The sequence below is a fragment of the Triticum aestivum genome, chromosome 2D (assembly GCF_018294505.1).
Source record: "Triticum aestivum cultivar Chinese Spring chromosome 2D, IWGSC CS RefSeq v2.1, whole genome shotgun sequence".
Classification (NCBI taxonomy): domain Eukaryota; kingdom Viridiplantae; phylum Streptophyta; class Magnoliopsida; order Poales; family Poaceae; genus Triticum; species Triticum aestivum.
Window position 1 is genome coordinate 322,758,247 of NC_057799.1, and position 23,057 is coordinate 322,781,303.

Genomic DNA, 23,057 nt, shown 5'->3' on the forward strand with positions numbered 1-23,057 from the left:
ATTACCATGAACAAAGAAATATAATAATAACCATTTATTATTGCCTCTAGGGCATATTTCCAACAGTCTCCCACTTGCACTAGAGTCAATAATCTAGTTACATTGTGATGAATCGAACACCCATTGCGTCCTGGTGTTGATCATGTTTTGCCCTAGGGAGAGGTTTAGTCAACGGATCTGCTACATTCAGGTCCGTATGTACTTTACAAATATCTATGTCTCCATTTTGAACACTTTCACGAATGGAGTTGAAGCGACGCTTGATATGCCTGGTCTTCCTGTGAAACCTGGGCTCCTTCGCAAGGGCAATGGCTCCAGTGTTGTCACAGAAGAGAGTCATCGGGCCCGACGCATTGGGAATCACCCCTAGGTCGGTAATGAACTCCTTCATCCAGACTGCTTCCTGTGCTGCCTCCGAGGCTGCCATGTACTCCGCTTCACATGTAGATCCCGCCACGACGCTTTGCTTGCAACTGCACCAGCTTACTGCTCCTCCATTCAAAATATACACGTATCCGGTCTGTGACTTCGAGTCATCCAGATCTGTGTCGAAGCTAGCGTCGACGTAACCCTTTACGACGAGCTCTTCGTCACCTCCATAAACGAGAAACATATCCTTAGTCCTCTTCAGGTACTTCAGGATATTCTTGACCGCTGTCCAGTGTTCCATGCCGGGATTACTTTGGTATCTTCCTACCAAACTTACGGCAAGGTTTACATCAGGTCTGGTACACAGCATGGCATACATAATAGACCCTATGGCCGAGGCATAGGGGATGACACTCATCTTTTCTATATCTTCTGCCGTGGTCGGGCATTGAGCCGTGCTCAATTGCACACCTTGCAATACAGGCAAGAACCCCTTCTTGGACTGATCCATATTGAACTTCTTCAATATCTTGTCAAGGTATGTACTTTGTGAAAGACCAATGAGGCGTCTTGATCTATCTCTATAGATCTTGATGCCTAATATATAAGCAGCTTCTCCAAGGTCCTTCATTGAAAAACACTTATTCAAATAGGCCTTTATACTTTCCAAGAATTCTATATCATTTCCCATCAATAGTATGTCATCCACATATAATATGAGAAATGCTACAGAGCTCCCACTCACTTTCTTGTAAACACAGGCTTCTCCATAAGTCTGTGTAAACCCAAACGCTTTGATCATCTCATCAAAGCGAATGTTCCAACTCCGAGATGCTTGCACCAGCCCATAAATTGAGCGCTGGAGCTTGCATACTTTGTTAGCATTCTTAGGATCGACAAAACCTTCCGGCTGCATCATATACAACTCTTCCTTAAGGAAGCCGTTAAGGAATGCCGTTTTGACGTCCATCTGCCATATCTCATAATCATAGTATGCGGCAATTGCTAACATGATTCGGACGGACTTCAGCTTCGCTACGGGTGAGAAAGTCTCATCGTAGTCAACCCCTTGAACTTGTCGATAACCCTTAGCGACAAGTCGAGCTTTGTAGATGGTCACATTACCATCTGCGTCCGTCTTCTTCTTAAAGATCCATTTGTTTTCTATGGCTCGCCGCTCATCGGGCAAGTCAGTCAAAGTCCATACTTTGTTTTCATACATGGATTCTATCTCGGATTTCATGGCTTCTAGCCATTTGTCGGAATCCGGGCCCGCCATCGCTTCTTCATAGTTCGAAGGTTCACCGTTGTCTAACAACATGATTTCCAGGACAGGGTTGCCGTACCACTCTGGTGCGGAACGTGTCCTTGTGGACCTACGAAGTTCAGTAACTTGATCCGAAGCTTCATGATCATCATCATTAACTTCCTCCCTAGTCGGTGTAGGCACCACAGGAACATTTTCCCGCGCTGCGCTACTTTCCGGTTCGGAAGGGGTGACTATCACCTCATCAAGTTCCACTTTCCTCCCACTCAATTCTTTCGAGAGAAACTCCTTCTCCAGAAAGGACCCGTTCTTGGCAACGAAGATCTTGCCTTCGGATCTGAGGTAGAAGGTATACCCAATAGTTTCCTTAGGGTATCCTATGAAGACGCATTTTTCCGATTTGGGTTCGAGCTTTTCAGGTTGAAGTTTCTTGACATAAGCATCGCATCCCCAAACTTTTAGAAACGACAGCTTAGGTTTCTTCCCAAACCATAATTCATACGGTGTCGTCTCAACGGATTTCGACGGAGCCCTATTTAAAGTGAATGCGGCAGTCTCTAAAGCATAACCCCAAAATGAGAGCGGTAAATCGGTAAGAGACATCATAGATCGCACCATATCCAATAGAGTGCGATTACGACGTTCGGACACACCATTTCTCTGAGGTGTTCCAGGCGGCGTGAGTTGTGAAACTATTCCACATTTCCTTAAGTGTGTACCAAACTCGTGACTTAAATATTCTCCACCACGATCTGATCGTAGGAATTTTATTCTCCTGTCACGTTGATTCTCAACTTCACTCTGAAATTCCTTGAACTTTTCAAAGGTTTCAGACTTGTGTTTCATCAGGTAGACATACCCATATCTACTTAAATCATCAGTGAGAGTGAGAACATGACGATATCCTCCGCGAGCCTCAACACTCATTGGACCACACACATCGGTATGTATGATTTCCAATAAGTTGGTTGCTCGCTCCATTGTTCCGGAGAACGGAGTCTTGGTCATCTTACCCATGAGGCATGGTTCGCACGTGTCAAATGATTCGTAATCAAGAGACTCCAAAAGTCCATCTGCATGGAGCTTCTTCATGCGCTTGACACCAATGTGACCAAGGCGGCAGTGCCACAAGTATGTGGGACTATCGTTATCAACTTTACATCTTTTGGTATTCACACTATGAACATGTGTAACATCACGTTCGAGATTCATCAAAAATAAACCATTGACCAGCGGGGCATGACCATAAAACATATCTCTCAAATAAATAGAACAACCATTATTCTCAGATTTAAATGAGTAGCCATCTCGAATTAAACGAGATCCAGATACAATGTTCATGCTCAAAGCTGGCACTAAATAACAATTATTGAGGTTTAAAACTAATCCCGTGGGTAGATGCAGAGGTAGCGTGCCAACGGCGATCACATCGACCTTGGAACCATTCCCGACGCGCATCGTCACCTCGTCCTTTGCCAGTCTCCGTTTATTCCGTAGTTCCTGCTTTGAGTTACAAATATGAGCAACCGCACCGGTATCAAATACCCAGGAGCTACTACGAGTACTGGTAAGGTACACATCAATTACTTGTATATCACATATACCTTGGGTGTTGCCGGCCTTCTTCTTGTCCGCTAAATATTTGGGGCAGTTCCGCTTCCAGTGACCACTTCCCTTGCAATAAAAGCACTCAGTCTCGGGCTTGGGTCCATTCTTTGACTTCTTCCCGGTAACTGGCTTACCGGGCGCGGCAACTCCCTTGCCGTCCTTCTTGAAGTTCTTCTTACCCTTGCCCTTCTTGAACTTAGTGGTTTTATTCACCATCAACACTTGATGTTCTTTTCTGATCTCTACCTCAGCTGATTTCAGCATTGAATATACCTCAGGAATGGTCTTTTCCATCCCCTGCATATTGAAGTTCATCACAAAGCTCTTGTAGCTTGGTGGAAGCGACTGGAGGATTCTGTCAACGACCGCGTCATCCGGGAGATTAACTCCCAGCTGAGACAAGCGGTTGTGCAACCCAGACATTCTGAGTATGTGCTCACTAACAGAACTGTTCTCCTCCATTTTACAGCTGAAGAACTTGTCGGAGACATCATATCTCTCGACCCGGGCATGAGCTTGAAAAACCAGTTTCAGCTCCTCGAACATCTCATATGCTCCATGTTTCTCAAAACGCTTTTGGAGACCCGGTTCTAAGCTGTAAAGCATGCCGCACTGAACGAGGGAGTAATCATCAGCACGCTGCTGCCAAGCGTTCATAACGTCTTGGTTCTCAGGGATTGGTGCTTCACCTAGCGGTGCTTCTAAGACATAATCTTTCTTGGCTGCTATGAGGATGATCCTCAGGTTCCGGACCCAGTCCGTATAGTTGCTGCCATCATCTTTCAGCTTGGTTTTCTCTAGGAACGCGTTGAAATTGAGGACAACGTGGGCCATTTGATCTACAATACATAGTGTAAAGATTTTAGACTAAGTTCATGATAATTAAGTTCATCTAATCAAATTTTTAATGAACTCCCACTCAGATAGACATCCCTCTAGTCATCTAAGTGAAACATGATCCGAATTCAACTAGGCCGTGTCCGATCATCACGTGAGACGGACTAGTCAAGATCGGTGAACATCTCCATGTTGATCGTATCTTCTATACGACTCATGCTCGACCTTTCGGTCCTCCGTGTTCCGAGGCCATGTCTGTACATGCTAGGCTCGTCAAGTCAACCTAAGTGTATTGCGTGTGTTCCGAGGCCATGTCTGTACATGCTAGGCTCGTCAACACCCGTTGTATTCGAACGTTAGAATCTATCACACCCGATCATCACGTGGTGCTTCGAAACAACGAACCTTCGCAACGGTGCACAGTTAGGGTGAACACTTTCTTGAAATTATTATAAGGGATCATCTTACTTACTACCGTCGTTCTAAGCAAATAAGATGCAAAAACATGATAAACATCACATGCAATCAAATAGTGACATGATATGGCCAATATCATCATGCTCCTTTGATCTCCATCTTCGGGGCACCATGATCATCTTCGTCACCGGCATGACACCATGATCTCCATCATCATGATCTCCATCATTGTGTCTTCATGAAGTCGTCACGCCAACGATTACTTCTACTTGTATGGCTAACGCGTTTAGCAACAAAGTAAAGTAAATTACATGGCGTTATTCAATGACACGCAGGTCATGCAAAATAATAAAGACAACTCCTATGGCTCCTGCCGGTTGTCATACTCATCGACATGCAAGTCGTGATTCCTATTACAAGAATATGATCAATCTCATACATCACATATATCATTCATCACATCTTCTGGCCATATCACATCACATAGCACTTGCTGCAAAAACAAGTTAGACGTCCTCTAATTGTTGTTGCAAGTTTTTACGTGGTTTGTAGGTTTCTAGCAAGAACGTTTTCTTACCTACGTATGACCACAACGTGATTTGCCAATTTCTATTTACCCTTCATAAGGACCCTTTTCATCGAATCCGTTCCGACTAAAGTAGGAGAGACAGACACCCGCTAGCCACCTTATGCAACTAGTGCATGTCAGTCGGTGGAACCTGTCTCACGTAAGCGTACGTGTAAGGTCGGTCCGGGCCGCTTCATCCTACAATGCCGCCGAAACAAGAAACGACTAGTAGCGGCAAGAAGAATTGGCAAACTCAACGCCCACAACTGCTTTGTGTTCTACTCGTGCATAGTAACTACGCATAGGCCTGGCTCATGATGCCACTGTTGGGAATCGTAGCATAATTTTAAAATTTTCCTACGCTCACCAAGATGCATCTATGGAGTCTACTAGCAACGAGGGGAAAGGAGTGCATCTACATACCCTTGTAGATCGCGAGCGGAAGCGTTCCAATGAACGTGGATGACGGAGTCGTACTCGCCGTGATCCAAATCACCGATGACCGAGTGCCGAACGGACGGCACCTCCGCGTTCAACACACGTACGGTGCAGCGACGTCTCCTCCTTCTTGATCCAGCAAGGGGGAAGGAGAGGTTGATGGAGATCCAGCAGCACGACGGCGTGGTGGTGGATGTAGCGGGTCTCCGGCAGGGCTTCGCCGAGCTTCTGCGCGAGAGAGAGAGAGGTGTTGCAGGGGAGGAGGGAGGCGCCCAAGGCTGTGTCTTGCTGCCCTCCCTCCCCCCCTTTACATAGGCCCCTGGGGGGGCGCCGTCCCTAGAGATGAGATCTCATGGGGGGCGGCGGCCACAAGGGGGGAAGGGGTTGCCTTGCCCCCCAAGGCAAGGGGAACTCCCCCCTAGGGTTCCCAACCCTAGGCGCATGGGGGAGGCCCAAGGGGGGCGCCCCAGCCCACTAAGGGCTGGTTCCCTTCCACTTTCAGCCCACGGGGCCCTCCGGGATAGGTGGCCCCACCCGGTGGACCCCCGGGACCCTTCCGGTGGTCCCGGTACAATACCGGTAACCCCCGAAACTTTCCCGGTGGCCGAAACTGGACTTCCTATATATAATTCTTCACCTCCGGACCATTCCGGAACCTCTCGTGACGTCCGGGATCTCATCCGGGACTCCGAACAACTTTCGGGTTTCCGCATACATATATCTCTACAACCCTAGCGTCACCGAACCTTAAGTGTGTAGACCCTACGGGTTCGGGAGACATGCAGACATGACCGAGACGCCTCTCCGGTCAATAACCAACAGCGGGATCTGGATACCCATGTTGGCTCCCACATGTTCCACGATGATCTCATCGGATGAACCACGGTGTCGAGGATTCAATCAATCCCGTATGCAATTCCCTTTGTCAATCGGTATGTTACTTGCCCGAGATTCGATCGTCGGTATCCCAATACCTTGTTCAATCTCGTTACCGGCAAGTCTCTTTACTCGTACCGCAATGCATGATCCCGTGACTAACGCCTTAGTCACATTGAGCTCATTATGATGATGCATTACCGAGTGGGCCCAGAGATACCTCTCCGTCACACGGAGTGACAAATCCCAGTCTCGATCCGTGCCAACCCAACAGACACTTTCGGAGATACCCGTAGTGCACCTTTATAGTCACCCAGTTACGTTGTGACGTTTGGCACACCCAAAGCACTCCTACGGTATCCGGGAGTTGCACGATCTCATGGTCTAAGGAAAAGATACTTGACATTGGAAAAGCTCTAGCAAACAAAACTACACGATCTTTTATGCTATGCTTAGGATTGGGTATTGTCCATCACATCATTCTCCTAATGATGTGATCCCGTTATCAATGACATCCAATGTCCATAGTCAGGAAACCATGACTATCTGTTGATCAACGAGCTAGTCAACTAGAGGCTTACTAGGGACACGTTGTGGTCTATGTATTCACACATGTATTACGATTTCCGGACAATACAATTATAGCATGAATAATAGACAATTACCATGAACAAAGAAATATAATAATAACCATTTATTATTGCCTCTAGGGCATATTTCCAACAATATTCCCACGGGTGCCACCTTACCTGGCCCGGGACCGTTTGCGCCTTTTGGCTCACGTATATGATAGTGTCGCTAGCATCCATATGACAGAGAACCCGGGCCGACATGACTAGTCGTGAACCCAAAGTGGCACTAACTTACGGGGACAGGCATACATGAACCATCATCGAACGTGTCGGTCATCAGCGTGTGAATCCGGGCTGTAGCAACTGGGCTAACAGGACTCCGGGAACCCGGGCTGTAGCAGGCTAGCAGGACTCCGGAAGTCACCGCGTGACATTTCCCCGAAGGGACAAACACAGGAACGAGGAGGGACACATGCCGGCCAGTCTAAGTGTTCCGGAGCAGTAGTAACTGGGCTAGCAGGACTCCGGTAAACCGGGCTGTAGCAGACTACCATGGCTCAGTGGAAGCACTAGACTACATTTCCCCATAAGAGAGGCTACCAAGGATAAAAAACTAGGTTGTCGGATCCCACACATACCAAGCATTTCAATCATACACACAATATGCTCGATATGTGCAAATACAACATGGCATCACAACAAGACTCTACAACTCAAAGTATTTATTCAATAGGCTCTGAGGAGCCAAGTATTACAAACATGGGTCTCATGACCCAACATACAGAGCATACAAGCAACAAGCGGAAGCATAAACATGTCTGAGTACAGAAAACTACAAATGGAGAAGGCTAAGAAGCCTGACTATCTATAAGACCCTCCCAAGGGTACAAGATCGTAGCTGAGGTAACAAGCTAAACATCGAAGTCCACGCGGAACTACTAGTGAGACTGAAGTCTCTCTGCAAAAATATAAATTAAGCAAACGTGAGTACAAATGTACCCAGCAAGACTTACATCAGAACTAGCTACATATGCATCAGTATCAACAAAGGGGTGGTGGAGTTTAACTACAGCAAGCCAGCTTTGACTCGGTGGCTATCCTGAACTACGACTGCTGGTAACTCTTTGAGGTGGCGCACACGAGTCCACATATTCACCATATCAATACACCAGTATGGATCCGCTCCTGTCTCCCTACGAGAACGCCATCCATAGCACTCACGCTTATCTTGCGCATTTTAGAGTATCCACTTTCACTTGTCTATGAACTGTACAGGCAACCCAGAAGTCCTTTACCGCGAACACGGCTATTCGAATAGATGATGTTAACCCTGCAGGGGTGTACTTCTTCACACACGCTCTCGCCACTTACCACCATGTACACGTCGTGTATCTCGGCAACCATCAAGCGGAAGCCTGGCGAGGGAGTCGGCCACGACCTGACTAACCACACAAGTCTCTAGTCCAGGTTTATCGCCTATTCGGGTTCCATCCGCAAGGAGATCCGGCCGGGGTGTCGCTCACGGCCCCAAACGATGTGTGTAGGGTTCCCAAGCCCATCTTGACGGGTGGATCTACGCTTGGTACACTGTGCCACGGTGCCTAGTCTGTCCCAAGCTCACCTGTACCGGGTGCCACTTGGTAGACTACTAACACTACCTACAAACACCAGAAACTAGTTGCAACTCCTGGACAGAGATCAGGTTGATTAATAAGTCGAGAGAGCTTGGAGTGCCCGGAGCCCAATGTGTGGTAGTAACTGTTCATGGATCACAAACACAGAACTCAGTTCCTGAGGACGGCTGCAATGAGACAACCCACCGTGTACTCCTACATGGCCTCTCACCACTACCTTTACCAAATCGTGTTCACACACTTAGCTCTCAACAGTAGGACATGTTCACCACATTCCAATTCATCCCCGATGAATCAGACCTGACTCAACACTAAGCAGTAGCAGGCATGACAAACAAGCATGAATGAGTAGGCACATCAGGGCTCAAACAACTCCTACTCATGCTAGTGGGTTTCATCTATTTACTGTGGCAATGACAGGTCATGCAGAGGAAAGGGGTTCAACTACCGCAGCATGTAACAGTTGAAACGTTGTTGTCCTAATGCAGTAAAAGAGAGCAGGAGCGAGAGAGTAGGATTGTATCAGAATGAACAAGGGGGTTTTGCTTGCCTGGCACTTCTGAAGATAGTATAGCTCTTCATCGGTGTCATCGAACTCATCGTCGGAACATACGTCTACCGAGGGGGCAAATACCGGCAACAGAGAAGGAAACAAAATCAATGTAATGCACAATATGATGCATGATCATGACATGGCAATATGATGTGATTTGAGCTAATGCAACTAAAACCAGAAGGGTTTGAGCTAATTTGAACCAAGGGTTCAAATTCAAACTCAAGTTATGAATTTATAATGTGCATTATCATGTTTTGATCTATACAGCAGGGTTAAGTTGCTTTGTCATGCATGAAACCAGCATAAATGGATAGATTGGATTTTTTTGATAATTTTTCATATATAATTATTTGCATTTGGAGTTACAGATTAATTCCTATGATTTTTAGAAGTTTAAATAATTTTCTGGAATTTCCTGAATTAACTTTAATCCAGAAAATTATTAACTACGTCAGCACTGCGTCACGGTGATGTCAGCATGGTCAACAGGGCCGCCCAGAATCAAACATGACCAGTGGGGTCCACTGGTCAGTGACCCAGTGTTGTTTATTGTCACTAACAGGTGGGGTGGGGTCAACAGGTGAGGTGGCCAGGTCAAACTGACCTGTGGGACCAGCAGGGTTAGTTTAATCTAAACAAATACTAAACCATGTTTAGTTAGATGGTGGGGCCCGGCTGTCAGTGCCTCTAGGGTTAATTAGTGGGGCTGTTAGCGGCTAATGACTTAGCCACGTCAGCCCGCCGGCGTTTAGCCGCCGGTGACCGAAACCACGGTGGAGATCTTCGGAAATCGCCGTCCGGCGATGGTTCGACGCGCGGCTGGGCTTGTCTGACTCCTGGGGGTGCGCCGCATCTAGTAGTGTCGTTGGTTGCAGCTAGTGTGGCCAGGAACTACGCCGGTGTCGAGGTTTGGCGGCGGCCGAAGCACGGGTTTGATGGCCGCGGTGCTATGGGGCACAGCAAGAGCAACCGAGGGGATCCACGGGTTCCTGGGAGCACGTTGAGCTCAGGAGTGTTCTCGGACGCGTCGTGCGTAAGCTCTAGCCACGGCGACCTCATGGCCGGCGGCGAGAAGCTTGCGGCCATGGTGGGAGAGGCAGCTAGGGCACGGAAACGGAGGGGATGAGCCAGGGGGAAGGAGTAGGAGCTCACATGGATGCGGCAGGGCAGGTCGGCGGCCTCAGGGACGCTCTGGACGAGGCGAGCCGACGGAGTCGATCTTCGAGCACCGGAGGTGAAGACGACGACGATGGCAGCGTTACGGCGTGTCCCTGGTTGCTTGACTCGTCGAGGACGATGCAGGCGATGAGGCGGAGCTTGTGGGCGGGATGGCTGGCCGTGGGGAGGTCGGTGGTCACGACGAACGGCGACGGTGGCGATGGTGGCGCTCGAGCACGAGGTGCAGAGCGAGAGAGAGGAGGGGCAGAGCACGGGGAGAGTGAGGGAGTGGCCAGGGAGCTGCGTCGCGTCTCGAGGGCGCGAGGGGGGAGGAGAGCTCACCGGCGCGAAGTAGGAGCTGGCGCAGCCGGCGTCGTGCTCTGGTTTGCCTCTGCCTACTGGCAGAGGTAGAAGACGGTCATGCCCCTGTGGGCTGGGCCTCTACAGTGGTGGGCTGGCCTCTCTGGTGGCTGCACAGGTGAGGCCAGGTAAGCTACAGGTCTTTGGTTCTGTTTTATTTTACTTCTGTTTTTCTATTTCTTTCTTTCTGTTTTGTTTTAGTTAGAGCACTAAAACATTTTAGATAATCTGAAACTTTTTGTGGGCTCACTCTGAAATATTCCAGAGGCCCTCTGCAAGTTTCAAATTATTTGGAGTTGTTTGAAATTATATAGAATTTAAATGGCCCCAATTCAAATAGCATAAGATTTAATCCAATGATCCAAGATATTCCACAAAAATGTTCACAAATTTTGGTTTGGAAACAAAGCCTTGCCAAGATTATGAAACATTGATGAAGGCATTTTGGGTTCATGGAATGCATTTTTTAAGCTGGACCTATTAGGATTCAAAGTGCTAGGGTTTGATCACCCCCATTTCAGGTTTCCAATAAATTTAGACATGATGCATGGATGAATATGCAACTATTAGCAATCAGATTCTAGGGCTGTGACACTTCTAGCAAGAACCGTTCTTACCTACGCATCAAAACCACAACAATTTTTCATCAATTGTGTTGTTTTAACCTTCAACAAGGACTGGGCGTAGTCAAACTCGATTCAACTAAAGTTGGAGAAATAGACACCCACTAGCCACCTGTGTGCGAAGCACGGCGGTAGAACCAGTCTCATGAACGCGGTCATGTAATGTCGGTCTGGGCCGCTTCATCCAACAATACCGCCGAACTAAAGTATGACATGTTGGTAAGCAGTATGACTATTATCGCCCACAACTCTTTGTGTTCTACTCGTGCATATAACATCTACGCATAGACCTGGCTCTGATATCACTGTAGGGGAACGTAGTATTTCAAAAAAAATCCTACGATCACGCAAGATCTATCTAGGAGAAGCATAGCAATGAGTGGGGAGAGTTTGTCCACGTACCCTCATAGACCGAAAGTGAAAGCATTTAGTAACACGGTTGATGTAGTCGAACGTCTTCGTGATCCAACTGATCAAGTACCGAACGCACGGCACCTCCGCGATCTGCACACGTTCAGCTCGGTGACGTCCCTCGAACTCTAGATCCAACTAAGGCCAAGGGAGAGTTTTGTCATCACGACGGCGTGGTGACGGTGATGATGAAGTTACCAACGCAGGGCTTCGCCTAAGCACTACGACAATATGACCGAGATGGAAAACTGTGGAGGGGGCACCACACACGGCTAAGAGATGAACTTGTGTGTCTATGGGGTGCCCCCTCCCCCGTATATAAAGGAGGGGAGGAGGGGGCCGGCCAGCCACAAGGGGCGCGCCCAAGGGGGGGAATCCTACTCCTACTAGGAGTAGATTCCCCCCTTTCCTAATCCAACAAGGAGGGGAAGGAAGGAGGAAGGGGAGAGAAGGAAGGAGGGGGGCGCCGCCCCCACCCCTTGTCAAATTCGGACTGGGGGGCGCCACCTCCTGGCCGGCCCTCTCTCCTCTAAGGCCCATGGTGGCCCATTAACTTCACGGGGGGGGGGGGGGTCCGGTAACCCTCCAGCACTCCGGTTTTATCCAGAACTCTCCGGAACACTTCCGGTGTCCGAACAACATTGTCCAATATATCAATCTTTATGTCTCGACCATTTCGAGACTCCTCGTCATGTCCGTGATCTCATCTGGGACTCCGAACAACCTTCGGTACATCAAATCACATAAACTCATAATACCAATCGTCATCGAACGTTAAGCGTGCGGACCCTACGGGTTCGAGAACTATGTAGCCATGACCGAGACACTTCTCCGATCAATAACCAACAACGGAACCTGGATGCTCATATTGGTTCCTACATATTCTACGAAGATCTTTATCGGTCAAACCGCACAACAACATACGTTGTTCCCTTTGTCATCGGTATGTTAGTTTCTCGAGATTCGATCGTCGGTATCATCATACCTAGTTCAATCTCGTTACCGGCAAGTCTCTTTACTCGTTCCGTAATGCATCATCTCGCAACTAACTCATTAGTCACATTGCTTGCAAGGCTTATAGTGATGAGCATTACCGAGAGGGCCCAGAGATACCTCTCTGACACTCGGAGTGACAAATCCTAATTTTGATCTATGCCAACCCAACAAACACCTTCGGAGACATCTGTAGAGCATCTTTATAATCACCCAGTTACGTTGTGACGTTTGATAGCACACAAGGTGTTCCTCCGGTATTCGGGAGTTCATAATCTCATAGTCAGAGGAACATGTATAAGTCATGATGAAAGCAATAGCAATAAACCTAAATGATCATTATGCTAAGCTAACGGATGGGTCTTGTCCATCACATCATTCTCTAACAATGTGATCCCATTCATCAAACGACAACACGTGTCTATGGTCAGGAAACATAACCATCTTTGAAAACGAGCTAGTCAAGTAGAGGCATACTAGGGACACTCTGTTTTGTCTATGTATTCACACATGTACTAAGTTTCCGGTTAATACAATTCTAGCATGAATAATAAACATTTATCATGATATAAGGAAATATAAATAACAACTTTATTATTGCCTCTAGGGCATATTTCCTTCAGAAACTTCCGTGTGCAGCCACAAGCCATTATGGGCTCTGGCATAGTTGAGTATGTTGTGTGACCTCCTTCAGTGGTAGGCTAGCAGATGTAGGGGAAAGTAGGTGGTACTGTCTACCCAGAGTAAAGAGTTAATGCTTCAGAAAGACTGTGTCTCGATCATCCGTTTCTCAAACATCGTGTAGTGCGAGAAATGCAACAGAGGAGATCGAGTCTTGTGGGGAAAAGTGCGCAAACATCTACAGAGTGTACAAACTAATCATGCTTAGCCGTGTCCCCGGTTATGGACGTCTTGAGTATCTGGTACTTGAATTATTGATTTGATCTCATCACGTTACTTAATTAATATATTGGTTTATTAATAATTTGGGAATTTTGGGATTGAGTTGGAGGAACCTTCTCAATAATGGCTTAAACTTGGTAGTCAAATAAAATTTATTTCTTTGTTGTAGGGAAAAATTAGCTTTATGCAAAATTAAACTTAGAGCCTCCACCAGCCAAATATGCATATAGAGATAGTCATGATTCATCATTGTTCTATGGTGTGAATTTGCCAGTACATTCAATGTACTGACCTATATGGCTGCAACATCTCATGTTGCAGGATTCTTACGACGAGTAAGTGATACATTAGGGTTACGATGTCTACACTCAACTTTGCCGTTGGCGTTGTTGGGAACTCCACAACTATGTTGTTACTTCCGCTGTATGGATTGAGGTAATAGTATTTACGTTACTTTATACATGTGATTTACCTCTGTTATAAATCCTCGAGTACTGTGTGTGTCAGCATACCGATCTAGGGATGACACTTAAGCACAGAGACTTGATCCATTCGGGTCGGGTCGCTACAACCGGGAGGTTACCGGAACCCCCCCGGGGAAAATAATGGGCCACATGGGCCATAGGAGAGAGGCAAGACAGCCCACAAGGGGGTCATGCCCCCCCATGGGGAGTCCGAATTGGACAAGGGGAGGGGGCGCGGCCCCACTTTCCTTCTCCTTCTCCCTCTCCTTTCCCCTTTCCCTCTCCAGTAAGAGGAAGGGGGTCCGAATTGGACTTGGAGTCCTAGTAGGACTCCTTCCCACTTGGGGGCGCGCCTAGGCCGACCTCCTCCCCTCTCCTCCTTTATATACGGGGGCGGGGGGGCACCTCTAAGCACATCAATTGTTTCTTAGCCATGTGCGGTGCCCCCCTCCACCGTTTACTCCTCCAGTCATATTGTCGTAGTGCTTAGGAGAAGCCCTGCGCGGATCACATCACCATCACCGTCGCCACGCCGCCATGCTGACGAAACTCTCCCTCGACACTTTGCTAGATCAAGAGTTCGAGGGCGTCATCGAGCTGAACGTGTCCTGAACTCGGAGGTGTCGTACGTTCGGTACTTGATCGGTTGGATCGCGAAGATGTTCGACTACATCAACCGCGTTAAACTAATGCTTCCACTTTCGTCTCCGAGGGTACGTGGACACACTCTCCCCTCTCGTTGCTATGCATCTCCTAGATAGATCTTGCGTGATCGTAGGAATTTTTTTGAAATTGCATGCTATGTTCCCCAACACAGAATTGTCCTCCCTGGTCGGCGCACCAAGGGGGAAACTCCCCCCCTTTGGTGGGAGCCCTCCCTCTCCCCTGTATCCTATATAAGCATGAGGATTTGTGCTCTTTTGGATATACAATTTTTTGGAGCCTCCTCTAGTTCTTCTAGTTCTAGTCCTAGTTGGTCCTAGTTGACTAATTAGAGCTAGACTAATCCTCATGTACTCATAATTATAAGCCCTGTGTGGTTCTAATCTCCTCCCTCTAATTCTCCGGCGATGATTAGCTCTGGATGGCGAAGCGCTGCCAAATCTTGAAGGCTGCACGATTGCAATACGATCTACACCGACATCTTCTTCTTCTGCTGCAACTTGGTGACGGTAACGATCGTGATCCCAACCCGTTATGCATCTTCATATTGATCTTGGGTGGTCGTAGGCGCGATTTTTTTTGTTTTCTACTATATTTCCCAACAATGGGTCCAATATGGCAGTGATTTCTATATCCTAGTGACAGAAATGGACAAGACACATCTTTGTATTGTTGCCACTAAGGATAAAATGATGGGGTTTAATCTTATTGCTACTTTTCTTTTTGTCTACATTATGTCATCTTGGTTATTGCATTCATTTGTTTCTTGCAAACTTAATACTTTGAGATGCATGCAGAATAGCTGTCTCCGGGTGGAGTAATAGTAGTACATGCAGTTGAATTAACAGTCTACTTATCAAGAACGTAATGCCTATGTGAGATAATGCCATGAATGTTCGTAGTTATAAATTGCCCCTATTATGTCAATTGCCCAACAGTAATTTGTTTACCATGCCACTACCTATTTTTGAGAGAGATGCCACTAGTGAACCTATGGCCCCAGGTCCATTATCCATTAATACAAAGCTCTTATAAATTTGCTCTTTTAGTTTCCTTTACTTTTAGCGCTGTGCTATTATCACTATGTATTTGCTTTTAATCTTGTAACTAGCAAGATAATGGGATTGATAACCTCCTAGCCAGGCTAGGTGCAAGCATTTGTATTGTGTTTGTGTGCACTTGTTGTTTACATTATTAGCTTGGTGAGTCATACTGGTTCGATAAATCTTGGTTCTTAACAGGGGAAACACTTTCTGTTGTGCTACATCACCTTTCTTTTCAAGGAATCCAACAACTCCTACGGGAGTAGCATTGTAGTACAATTTTTCAGAATGTCCGTCGCACATAGGGGTGATTCAATAGATTAAGATTAGTAAGACAAGTTTGAGGTGGTTTGCTGTTAAGCACACCTACGCAATTTCATCTTACTTTTTTCGATAAAAAATAGAAACTTTGGATTAATTCTTATTGCACATGTTGAGGGATTATCATGATGTTTAACTATGCTAATGATGTTGAGAGTTGACCATAGCGAAAGTATGAACCCTAGGCCTTGTTTCCACGCATTCAAACACTATTTTACTCATTTTTTATACTTGTTACCTTACTGCTTTTTATTTATTCAGATTACAAAAACCAGTTTCTACCATCAATATCACACATCTATCATTATCTCTTCACCAAATTAGTGCACCTATACAACTAACAACTACATTGAGTGTTTTGGGGGCACAAGAGACCACTTGTATTCGATTGTAGGGTTGTTTGAGAGTGACCATCTTCACCTTGCACCTCTTGTGGATTGATAAACCTTAGATCATGAAACTTTGCCGTTGTACTACAAAACTCTGTGCTTGGTGGCCCAACACAGTCTACAATTGTGCCTCCCTTCTTCTTCTTCTTCTTCTTCTTCTTCTTCTTTTCTTCCTATTCCTTCTTTTCTTCCTCTTCCTGGATTTTCTTCATCTTATTATGTCATTTGTGGACTAAAAAGGATAAATTATGTCATAAATAGACTAAATAGGCTAAATAAGAAGAAAAATGCCATTTTTGAGCTTACCGAGCTAATTATGCCATTTTTGACCTAACTAAGCATATTATGAGATATAACTTAGAGCTTAATTCATTTTGGAGAAGAAGAAGAAGAAAACTAGAAGAAGAAGAAGAAGAAGAACTTCTTCTTCTTGTTGTTTTCTTCCTATTCCTTCTTTTCTTCCTCTTCCTTGATTTTCTTCATCTTATTATGTCATTTGTGGACTAAATAGGCTAAATAAGAAGAAAAATGCCATTTTTGAGCTTACCTAGCTAATTATGCCATTTTTTACCTAACTAAGCATATTATGCCATTTTTGATATAACTTAGAGCTAACTTCATTTTGGAGAAGAATAAGAAGAAGAAAACTAGAAGAAGAAGAAGAAGAAGAAGAAGAAGGAGGAGGAGGAGGAGAAGAATCTTCTCCTCCTCCTCCTCCTTCTTCTTCTCCTCCTCCTCCTCCTTCTTCTTCTTTTCTTCCTATTCCTTCTTCCTTCCTCTTCCTTGATTTTCTTCATCTTATTATGTCATTTGTGGACTAAATAGGCTAAATTATGTCATAAATGGACTAAACACGCTAATTAAGAAGAAAAATACCGTTATCACGGAGGTGTAGGAATGGTCGGGGCTGCGCCAGTGCCAGACGGAGGTGAAGGACCGGTCGGGGTTCCGGCATTGGCAGAAGGAGTGGTCGATGCTTGTCGGGAGCCATGCTGCACCAAACATCATTTACCATAATGTCTCGTTAGTAGGTTCGCAAACTGAAATGTGAATAGTAGTAAACAACGACCATTCAAATCAAACTCACCGTGGTCGCCGGAGCAATCTGGGGCATCGGCGGAGGGGCCTGACCATTTTTCTCGCACAAGCTCTGCACATTTGGTTCTCACGAGTCAGTCATATTAGATAGTAATGCGAACATTACGTGCATGATTGGGCTAATATGCACGAGAAACGTACCACGATGAGCTCGTATAGGGCCCGGTTAGCGCTGTCGTTCCGGTTCCTCTCCTCCTCCAACAGCTTAGCCGTCTTCTCCTCCATCTCCCTCTCCCTCTCCGCCGCCTCCCTTTGTGCCTCCCTTTTTGCCTCCTCCAGAAGCTCCTTCGTCTTTAATCTCTCTTTCTCAACAATAGCCTGCAACACACCACTCCTCGTTAGCATTGTAATCATCGACGGACGCACACACAATGTAATGGAGGAAAGGTGAGAGAGTCCGTATAACTAACCGCCATGGCGATCTCCGCGGGTCATGCCCGAGGCGTTATCTCAGGATCAGAGCTACTCAGGCGCTTCTTGATCTGCGGGAGAGTCTCAGGACAATGTATCAGTCCATCACCAATGGCTAGAGAGCCATGGGACCTCCCGCCACCAGATATCATCACCAGCTCTGTATCAAAAGGATCCTGGCTCAGGTTAAAGTCCTCCCCTTTCCTCGCCTTCCCCTCGTGTCTGTACTTCACAAGCTTGTGGTGGGAGGTCTTGTTGGTGAAGTTCTCTCGATCTTCTTCTTCTTCTTCTTCTTCTTCTTAAACCTAGCACTAATTAAACTAAAACAAAACAGGAAAAAACTACACCTAAACCTAGCTATTCTTCTTCTCCTCCTCTTCTTCTAATTATTCTTAGTTTTTTTCATGACTAAACATAAACCTAAAACTAAACTAAACCTAAGACCAAACTAAAAGTAATCTAAACTAAACTAAATATAAAACCAAACTAAAAGTATTCTAAAATAAACTAAATTTAAAACAAAACTAAAAGAAATCTAACTAAAAAACAGAAAAAACAGAAGAAAAAAAAGAGGAGAAGAGGGCTCACCTGCGGCAGGGGTGGGACAGCCTGCGGCAGGCCGGCAGGGCCCAGGGCGGCGGGGTTGCTTGGCGGCGGAGGGGCGCTGGCCGGGCGGAGGGAGCGCCGGGCAGTGGTGGCGACGGGGCCGCAGGGCTCCGGGGCGGCGGGGCGGCGCTGGCCGGGCGGAGGGGGCGCCGGGCGGTGGTGGCGACGGGGCCGCAGGGCTCCGGGGCGGCGCTGGCCGGCGGAGGGGGCGCCGGGCGGTGGTGGCGACGGGGCCGCAGGGCTCCGGGGCGGCGGGGTGGTGCGGCGGCGGGGTGGGGCGGCGGCGGTGCTCGACGACGGCGGTGCGGGCGCGGGCGCGAGTGAGATGGGGGCGCGGGGTGAGAGAGAGGGGAGAGAGAAGGGGGTGGGGCTGGAGAGACAGAGAGCGTGCATAGGAGGAGGGAGACGACAGTTAGCTGGGCCCTTTCTTTGCCGCCCGCCAGCGGACGGCAAAGGTCTAGAGGGCGGACGACAAAGACTAGGCAGACGGCAAAGAAGCTGACTTAGCCACGCCGTGCTCTATGGGGCCCATCTGGCTCTTTGTCGTCTGCCTTCTAGCTCTTTGCCGTCAGCTGGCTGACAGTAAAGAACCAACTGACGACAAATAAGCCTTTTTGCCATCGGCCCTTTCTTTGCCGTCCGCTTTGTGGAAGCTGACGACAAAGAGCCTCTTTGCCGTCAGCTGGCAGACGTCAAAGACGTGGCAGACGACAAAGAAGTGGATTCCAGTAGTGCAAGAATAAAGTTGTGTAGTAGACATCACCCCCTGCGTCCCTCTGTGCCGACCCATATGGGCAAAGGGACGCCTCCTAATTTACATTTTTTTGCTTTTCTGTTTTCTATTTTATATTTTGCTTCTTGTTTTTTCTTTTATTTTCATACTTCTTTAAATAATTCAAAGTTTCCAAAATCTTCCAATTTCTTTTTTTAAAATGTGAATTTTGTTTTTTTGAGAAATCATAAAATATTCATGAATACAAAAAAGTTTATGGTTTTGAAAAATGTTTGAGAAATCATAAAATGTTCATGGTTTTAAAAAATGCTCATGAATTTGAAAAATGTTTGGGGTTTCATATAGTGTTCATGAATTAAAAAATGTTCACAAAATTCAAAAATGTTTGTGAATTTCAAAAACTGTTTGCAATTGTTTTAAAAAAAATCATGGATTCAAAAAATGTTCATGCATTCAATAAAATGTCATCAAAACAATGAAAGTTTTCATGTATTTCAAAAATTATTTCTGAATTTCAAGAAAATGTTTGCCTATTCAAAAAAATGTTCAAGAGTTCCAAAAATTGTTCACAACATGCGCATGGGACTGACCCGCTTTTTTTTTAGATGAGACTGACCCGCTTTCTAATAGAGACATGACATAGTGTAAGCCTATTAGGACTTTTTGTGGAGTACAGCCCATTAAAATTTTATTAGGCAATGAGGCCTATTGTTCTTTTGAGAGCACTAGCAACCGCCCGGCCCAATCTGCTACCTCCTGGTCGCCTATAAATTCATAAACCCTAACGTCTTCCTGCTCCCTCCTTCGCCGCCGCCAGCCACGACCACCACCGGAGCCGGAGGAAGAGAGGAAGGGAGAAGCCAACAGGTAACGATGGTGTCCGGCTCCGGTGTGTCCGCGCGTCGCGTGGTGGTGGATGCGCGCCACCACATGCTGGGTCGCCTTGCGTCGATCGTGGCCAAGGAGCTGCTCAACGGGCAGCGCGTAGTGGTTGTCCGGTGCGAGGAGATGTGCATCTCCGGCGGACTGGTCCGTCAGAAGATGAAGTACCTCCGCTTCCTCCGCAAGCGGATGAACACCAAGCCCTCGCACGGCCCCATCCACTTCCGCGCCCCCTCGCGCATTTTCTGGCGCACCGTGCGCGGCATGATCCCGCACAAGACGCCCCGCGGCGAGGCCGCGCTCGCCAGGCTCAAGGCTTTCGAGGGCGTCCCGCCGCCTTACGATCGCACCAAGCGTATGGTCATCCCCGACGCGCTCAAGTACGCGCCTTATCTTTCTTGCTTGCTCTCTAATGGCGGATTTAATTAGTTATGTGGTGATGATCTTTGTCTGACTTCTTGTTCGATAGGGTTCTGAGGCTGCAGCCGGGGCACAGGTTCTGTCTGCTCGGCGAGCTTTCCAAGGAGGTCGGATGGAACTACCATGAAACTATCAAGGTACGTTTTGTTACATCGACCACTCTGGTTGTCACCTCTGAACAAAAATGATGATGACGTGATGCATACATATGATTCTTTGGCTCACAGTGTTAGATGTAGTTGTCCTATGGGTTTAGTTTGTAGATGTCAACCAGATTTGTATTGAGAATTTTAGATGATAGCTTCTCACTGTGTGGCTAGGTCAAAATTAATTGCTGTCGAGCTGAAACACAGATTAGGTTATCGGTCGCCATGAAATAAGGTTTTCGATAGTGATAGGGTGAAATGCTGAATTGTGTACGCCTATGTTACTGATTTTGACAAAAAGGCAGTGTTCATGTTTCCTTTTGTTCTCAGCCTAGTAGATTCCATCAGTTCCCTTGTTAAGTGCATTGAGAACTTTTGTTGTGCCATTTGAATTTGTTGATTTTTTGCCATTGTACGTGTGCAAATTTAGCATGACTGGGATGATGCAGAAACTCAGGACTGATGTCCATTGATTTTTCATAAAGATGATGCTCACAACCAGCTACTTCTGACTAGTCATGCTATTTTGTTGACAGCAAAAACTATTTTAATTCTTCTGTTCCCTCGTGTCCAATGATAGACATGTTTTTCTTTTAGCCTGATTCTGATTAATTTTATCGATGATGATTTCTGATTAATCATGGCATTCGTCGCCACATTCCATTGTAAGATTCTCATGTAGTAACATTTGGCTGTGGTTATCATCATGTTCTTTTGTTGGTCTCTCTTGTGTTTTAATGATATGCCTATGATGTTATTATAATAATTGCTACTCTTGATGGGTGCTCCCCAATTGACCCATAACCACCAAGATCGCTGCGGACTATTTATTTTTTATTTAAAATTTCTTGGCTAGTTCGTTTCAATTATTTGAACTCGATATCTAATCATAAAACTTTGGCACCTGTTTCTCATTCAACATCTGGCTGTGGCTTTTAGCCTGCTCTTTTATTTGATTCTCCCGTGCTTCAGTTATAAGCCTATGATGTGAGATTAATATTTGCTACTCTTGATGGGTGCTCCCAGTTGATGACCATAATCACCAAGATCTCTGAGGCCTCTTTTAACAACCAGGGATTGTTTTCTTATTATTGTTTAAATCTGTTATAGTTTGCTTCAATTATGTAGTAAAGATAGCAAATCATAGAACTGGGATTGGGTCTCTTAATGCCTGTTTCTATGTAACATTTGACTTGGCTTTTACCCTGTTCTTTTGTTTGATTCTCCTGTGCTTTAGTTATAAGCCTATGATGTGAGATTTATATTTGCTACTCTTGATGGGTGCTCCCCAGTTGATGATCATAACCACCAAGATCTCTGAGGCCTCCTATGACAGCCATGGCTTGTTTTCTTATTGTTCTAACTTTGTTAGCTAGTTCGTTTTAGAAAAAAATCAAAATCAGTTTGCACATATCGTAATGATGTTAGAAAAATGTGCGCTGCTCTTGTTGCACATTTCAATAGTTAATGGCCATTGACCACCAAGATCTCCAGCGCGATGTTAGGTTCTTGATTGGGGGACTGTTTTTAATTCTTGATTTGAGCGCATGCCTTGAAAACGTATGTATATCTGCAACTAGATGTTATTTGGAAAATGACTCATCACCTCTTTTGTTTAAACTGGCAGGAACTGGAGGAGAAGAGGAAGGAGAAGGCCAAGCTGTCGTACGACAGGAAGAAGCAACTGGCCAAGCTGCGCATCAAGGCTGAGAATGCTGCCGAGGAGAAGCTGGGTTCTCAGTTGGACATCCTGGCACCAATCAAATACTAGTGTGCCGCGCAGTCATGCATCATCTGTTTTGCTGGATAATGGTGGTTATTGTTTACGTTAGTAGCCTGAGAGTGTCGTTGAGATTTGAAACCTCTGAGTATCTATACTATTCCAATCTTTGTAGCAAATGGATTGTTTGGTATTGTTGTTTTCGCCCCATGAGATTTCAAAGATGTTGCTGTTTTCTCCATCATGTTTTTGTTGTCGTCAGGAACTTAGGACGGCTCTCGCACAAGTCAAGCGTGCAAGCGAGTTAAAGCACATTTGATCCGCTGAGTCTCAGCGTGATATAAACTGAAAAAGAGGCAAACTGAGATTATCGAACGTGAAGTAAACATGTCGGAGGTTTGCGCCAAACACAAGAAAAGCTCACACCTCCCCAGCGCTGCTACCCTTCGAGGAGTCCCGGTCAATAGCAACGTTATTGTTTATCTTCACCCATACCGGTTCAGGTGTTTGCCAACAATGCCCAGCACGGCAGTTTAAGCAAAGACGAGGTTTTCTCTGCCCATTTCACTAG

General features: G+C 46.3%; 1 protein-coding gene and 4 non-coding genes across 5 annotated transcripts; all 5 read left to right on the forward strand.

Annotated features, from left to right (window-relative positions):
- The first annotated feature begins 20,099 nt into the window (after positions 1–20,099).
- Positions 20,100–22,730, forward strand: LOC123052954 (60S ribosomal protein L13a-4). The gene is made up of 3 exons (XM_044476323.1): positions 20,100–20,580; positions 20,670–20,757; positions 22,394–22,730. Exons 1-3 carry the CDS (start codon positions 20,192–20,194, stop codon positions 22,535–22,537), a joined length of 621 nt encoding a protein of 206 aa, XP_044332258.1. The 5' UTR covers positions 20,100–20,191; the 3' UTR covers positions 22,538–22,730.
- LOC123056296 (small nucleolar RNA R12) lies at positions 21,201–21,283 on the forward strand. The gene has a single exon (XR_006426720.1). It is a non-coding gene; the product is annotated as a small nucleolar RNA R12 (small nucleolar RNA).
- LOC123056277 (small nucleolar RNA SNORD24) lies at positions 21,510–21,590 on the forward strand. Its single transcript, XR_006426706.1, has one exon. It is a non-coding gene; the product is annotated as a small nucleolar RNA SNORD24 (small nucleolar RNA).
- On the forward strand, positions 21,744–21,825 carry LOC123056275 (small nucleolar RNA SNORD24). Its single transcript, XR_006426705.1, has one exon. It is a non-coding gene; the product is annotated as a small nucleolar RNA SNORD24 (small nucleolar RNA).
- On the forward strand, positions 22,009–22,091 carry LOC123056274 (small nucleolar RNA SNORD24). Its single transcript, XR_006426704.1, has one exon. It is a non-coding gene; the product is annotated as a small nucleolar RNA SNORD24 (small nucleolar RNA).
- Positions 22,731–23,057: the final 327 nt, after the last annotated feature.

Coding starts and splice junctions, on each gene's coding strand:
- LOC123052954 (XM_044476323.1), top strand. CDS start 20,192: ATGGTGTCCGGCTCCGGTGTGTCCGCGCGTCGCGTGGTGGTGGATGCG. Junction 20,581..20,669: donor GTCATCCCCGACGCGCTCAA/GTACGCGCCTTA, acceptor CTTGTTCGATAG/GGTTCTGAGGCTGCAGCCGG. Junction 20,758..22,393: donor ACTACCATGAAACTATCAAG/GTACGTTTTGTT, acceptor TTAAACTGGCAG/GAACTGGAGGAGAAGAGGAA.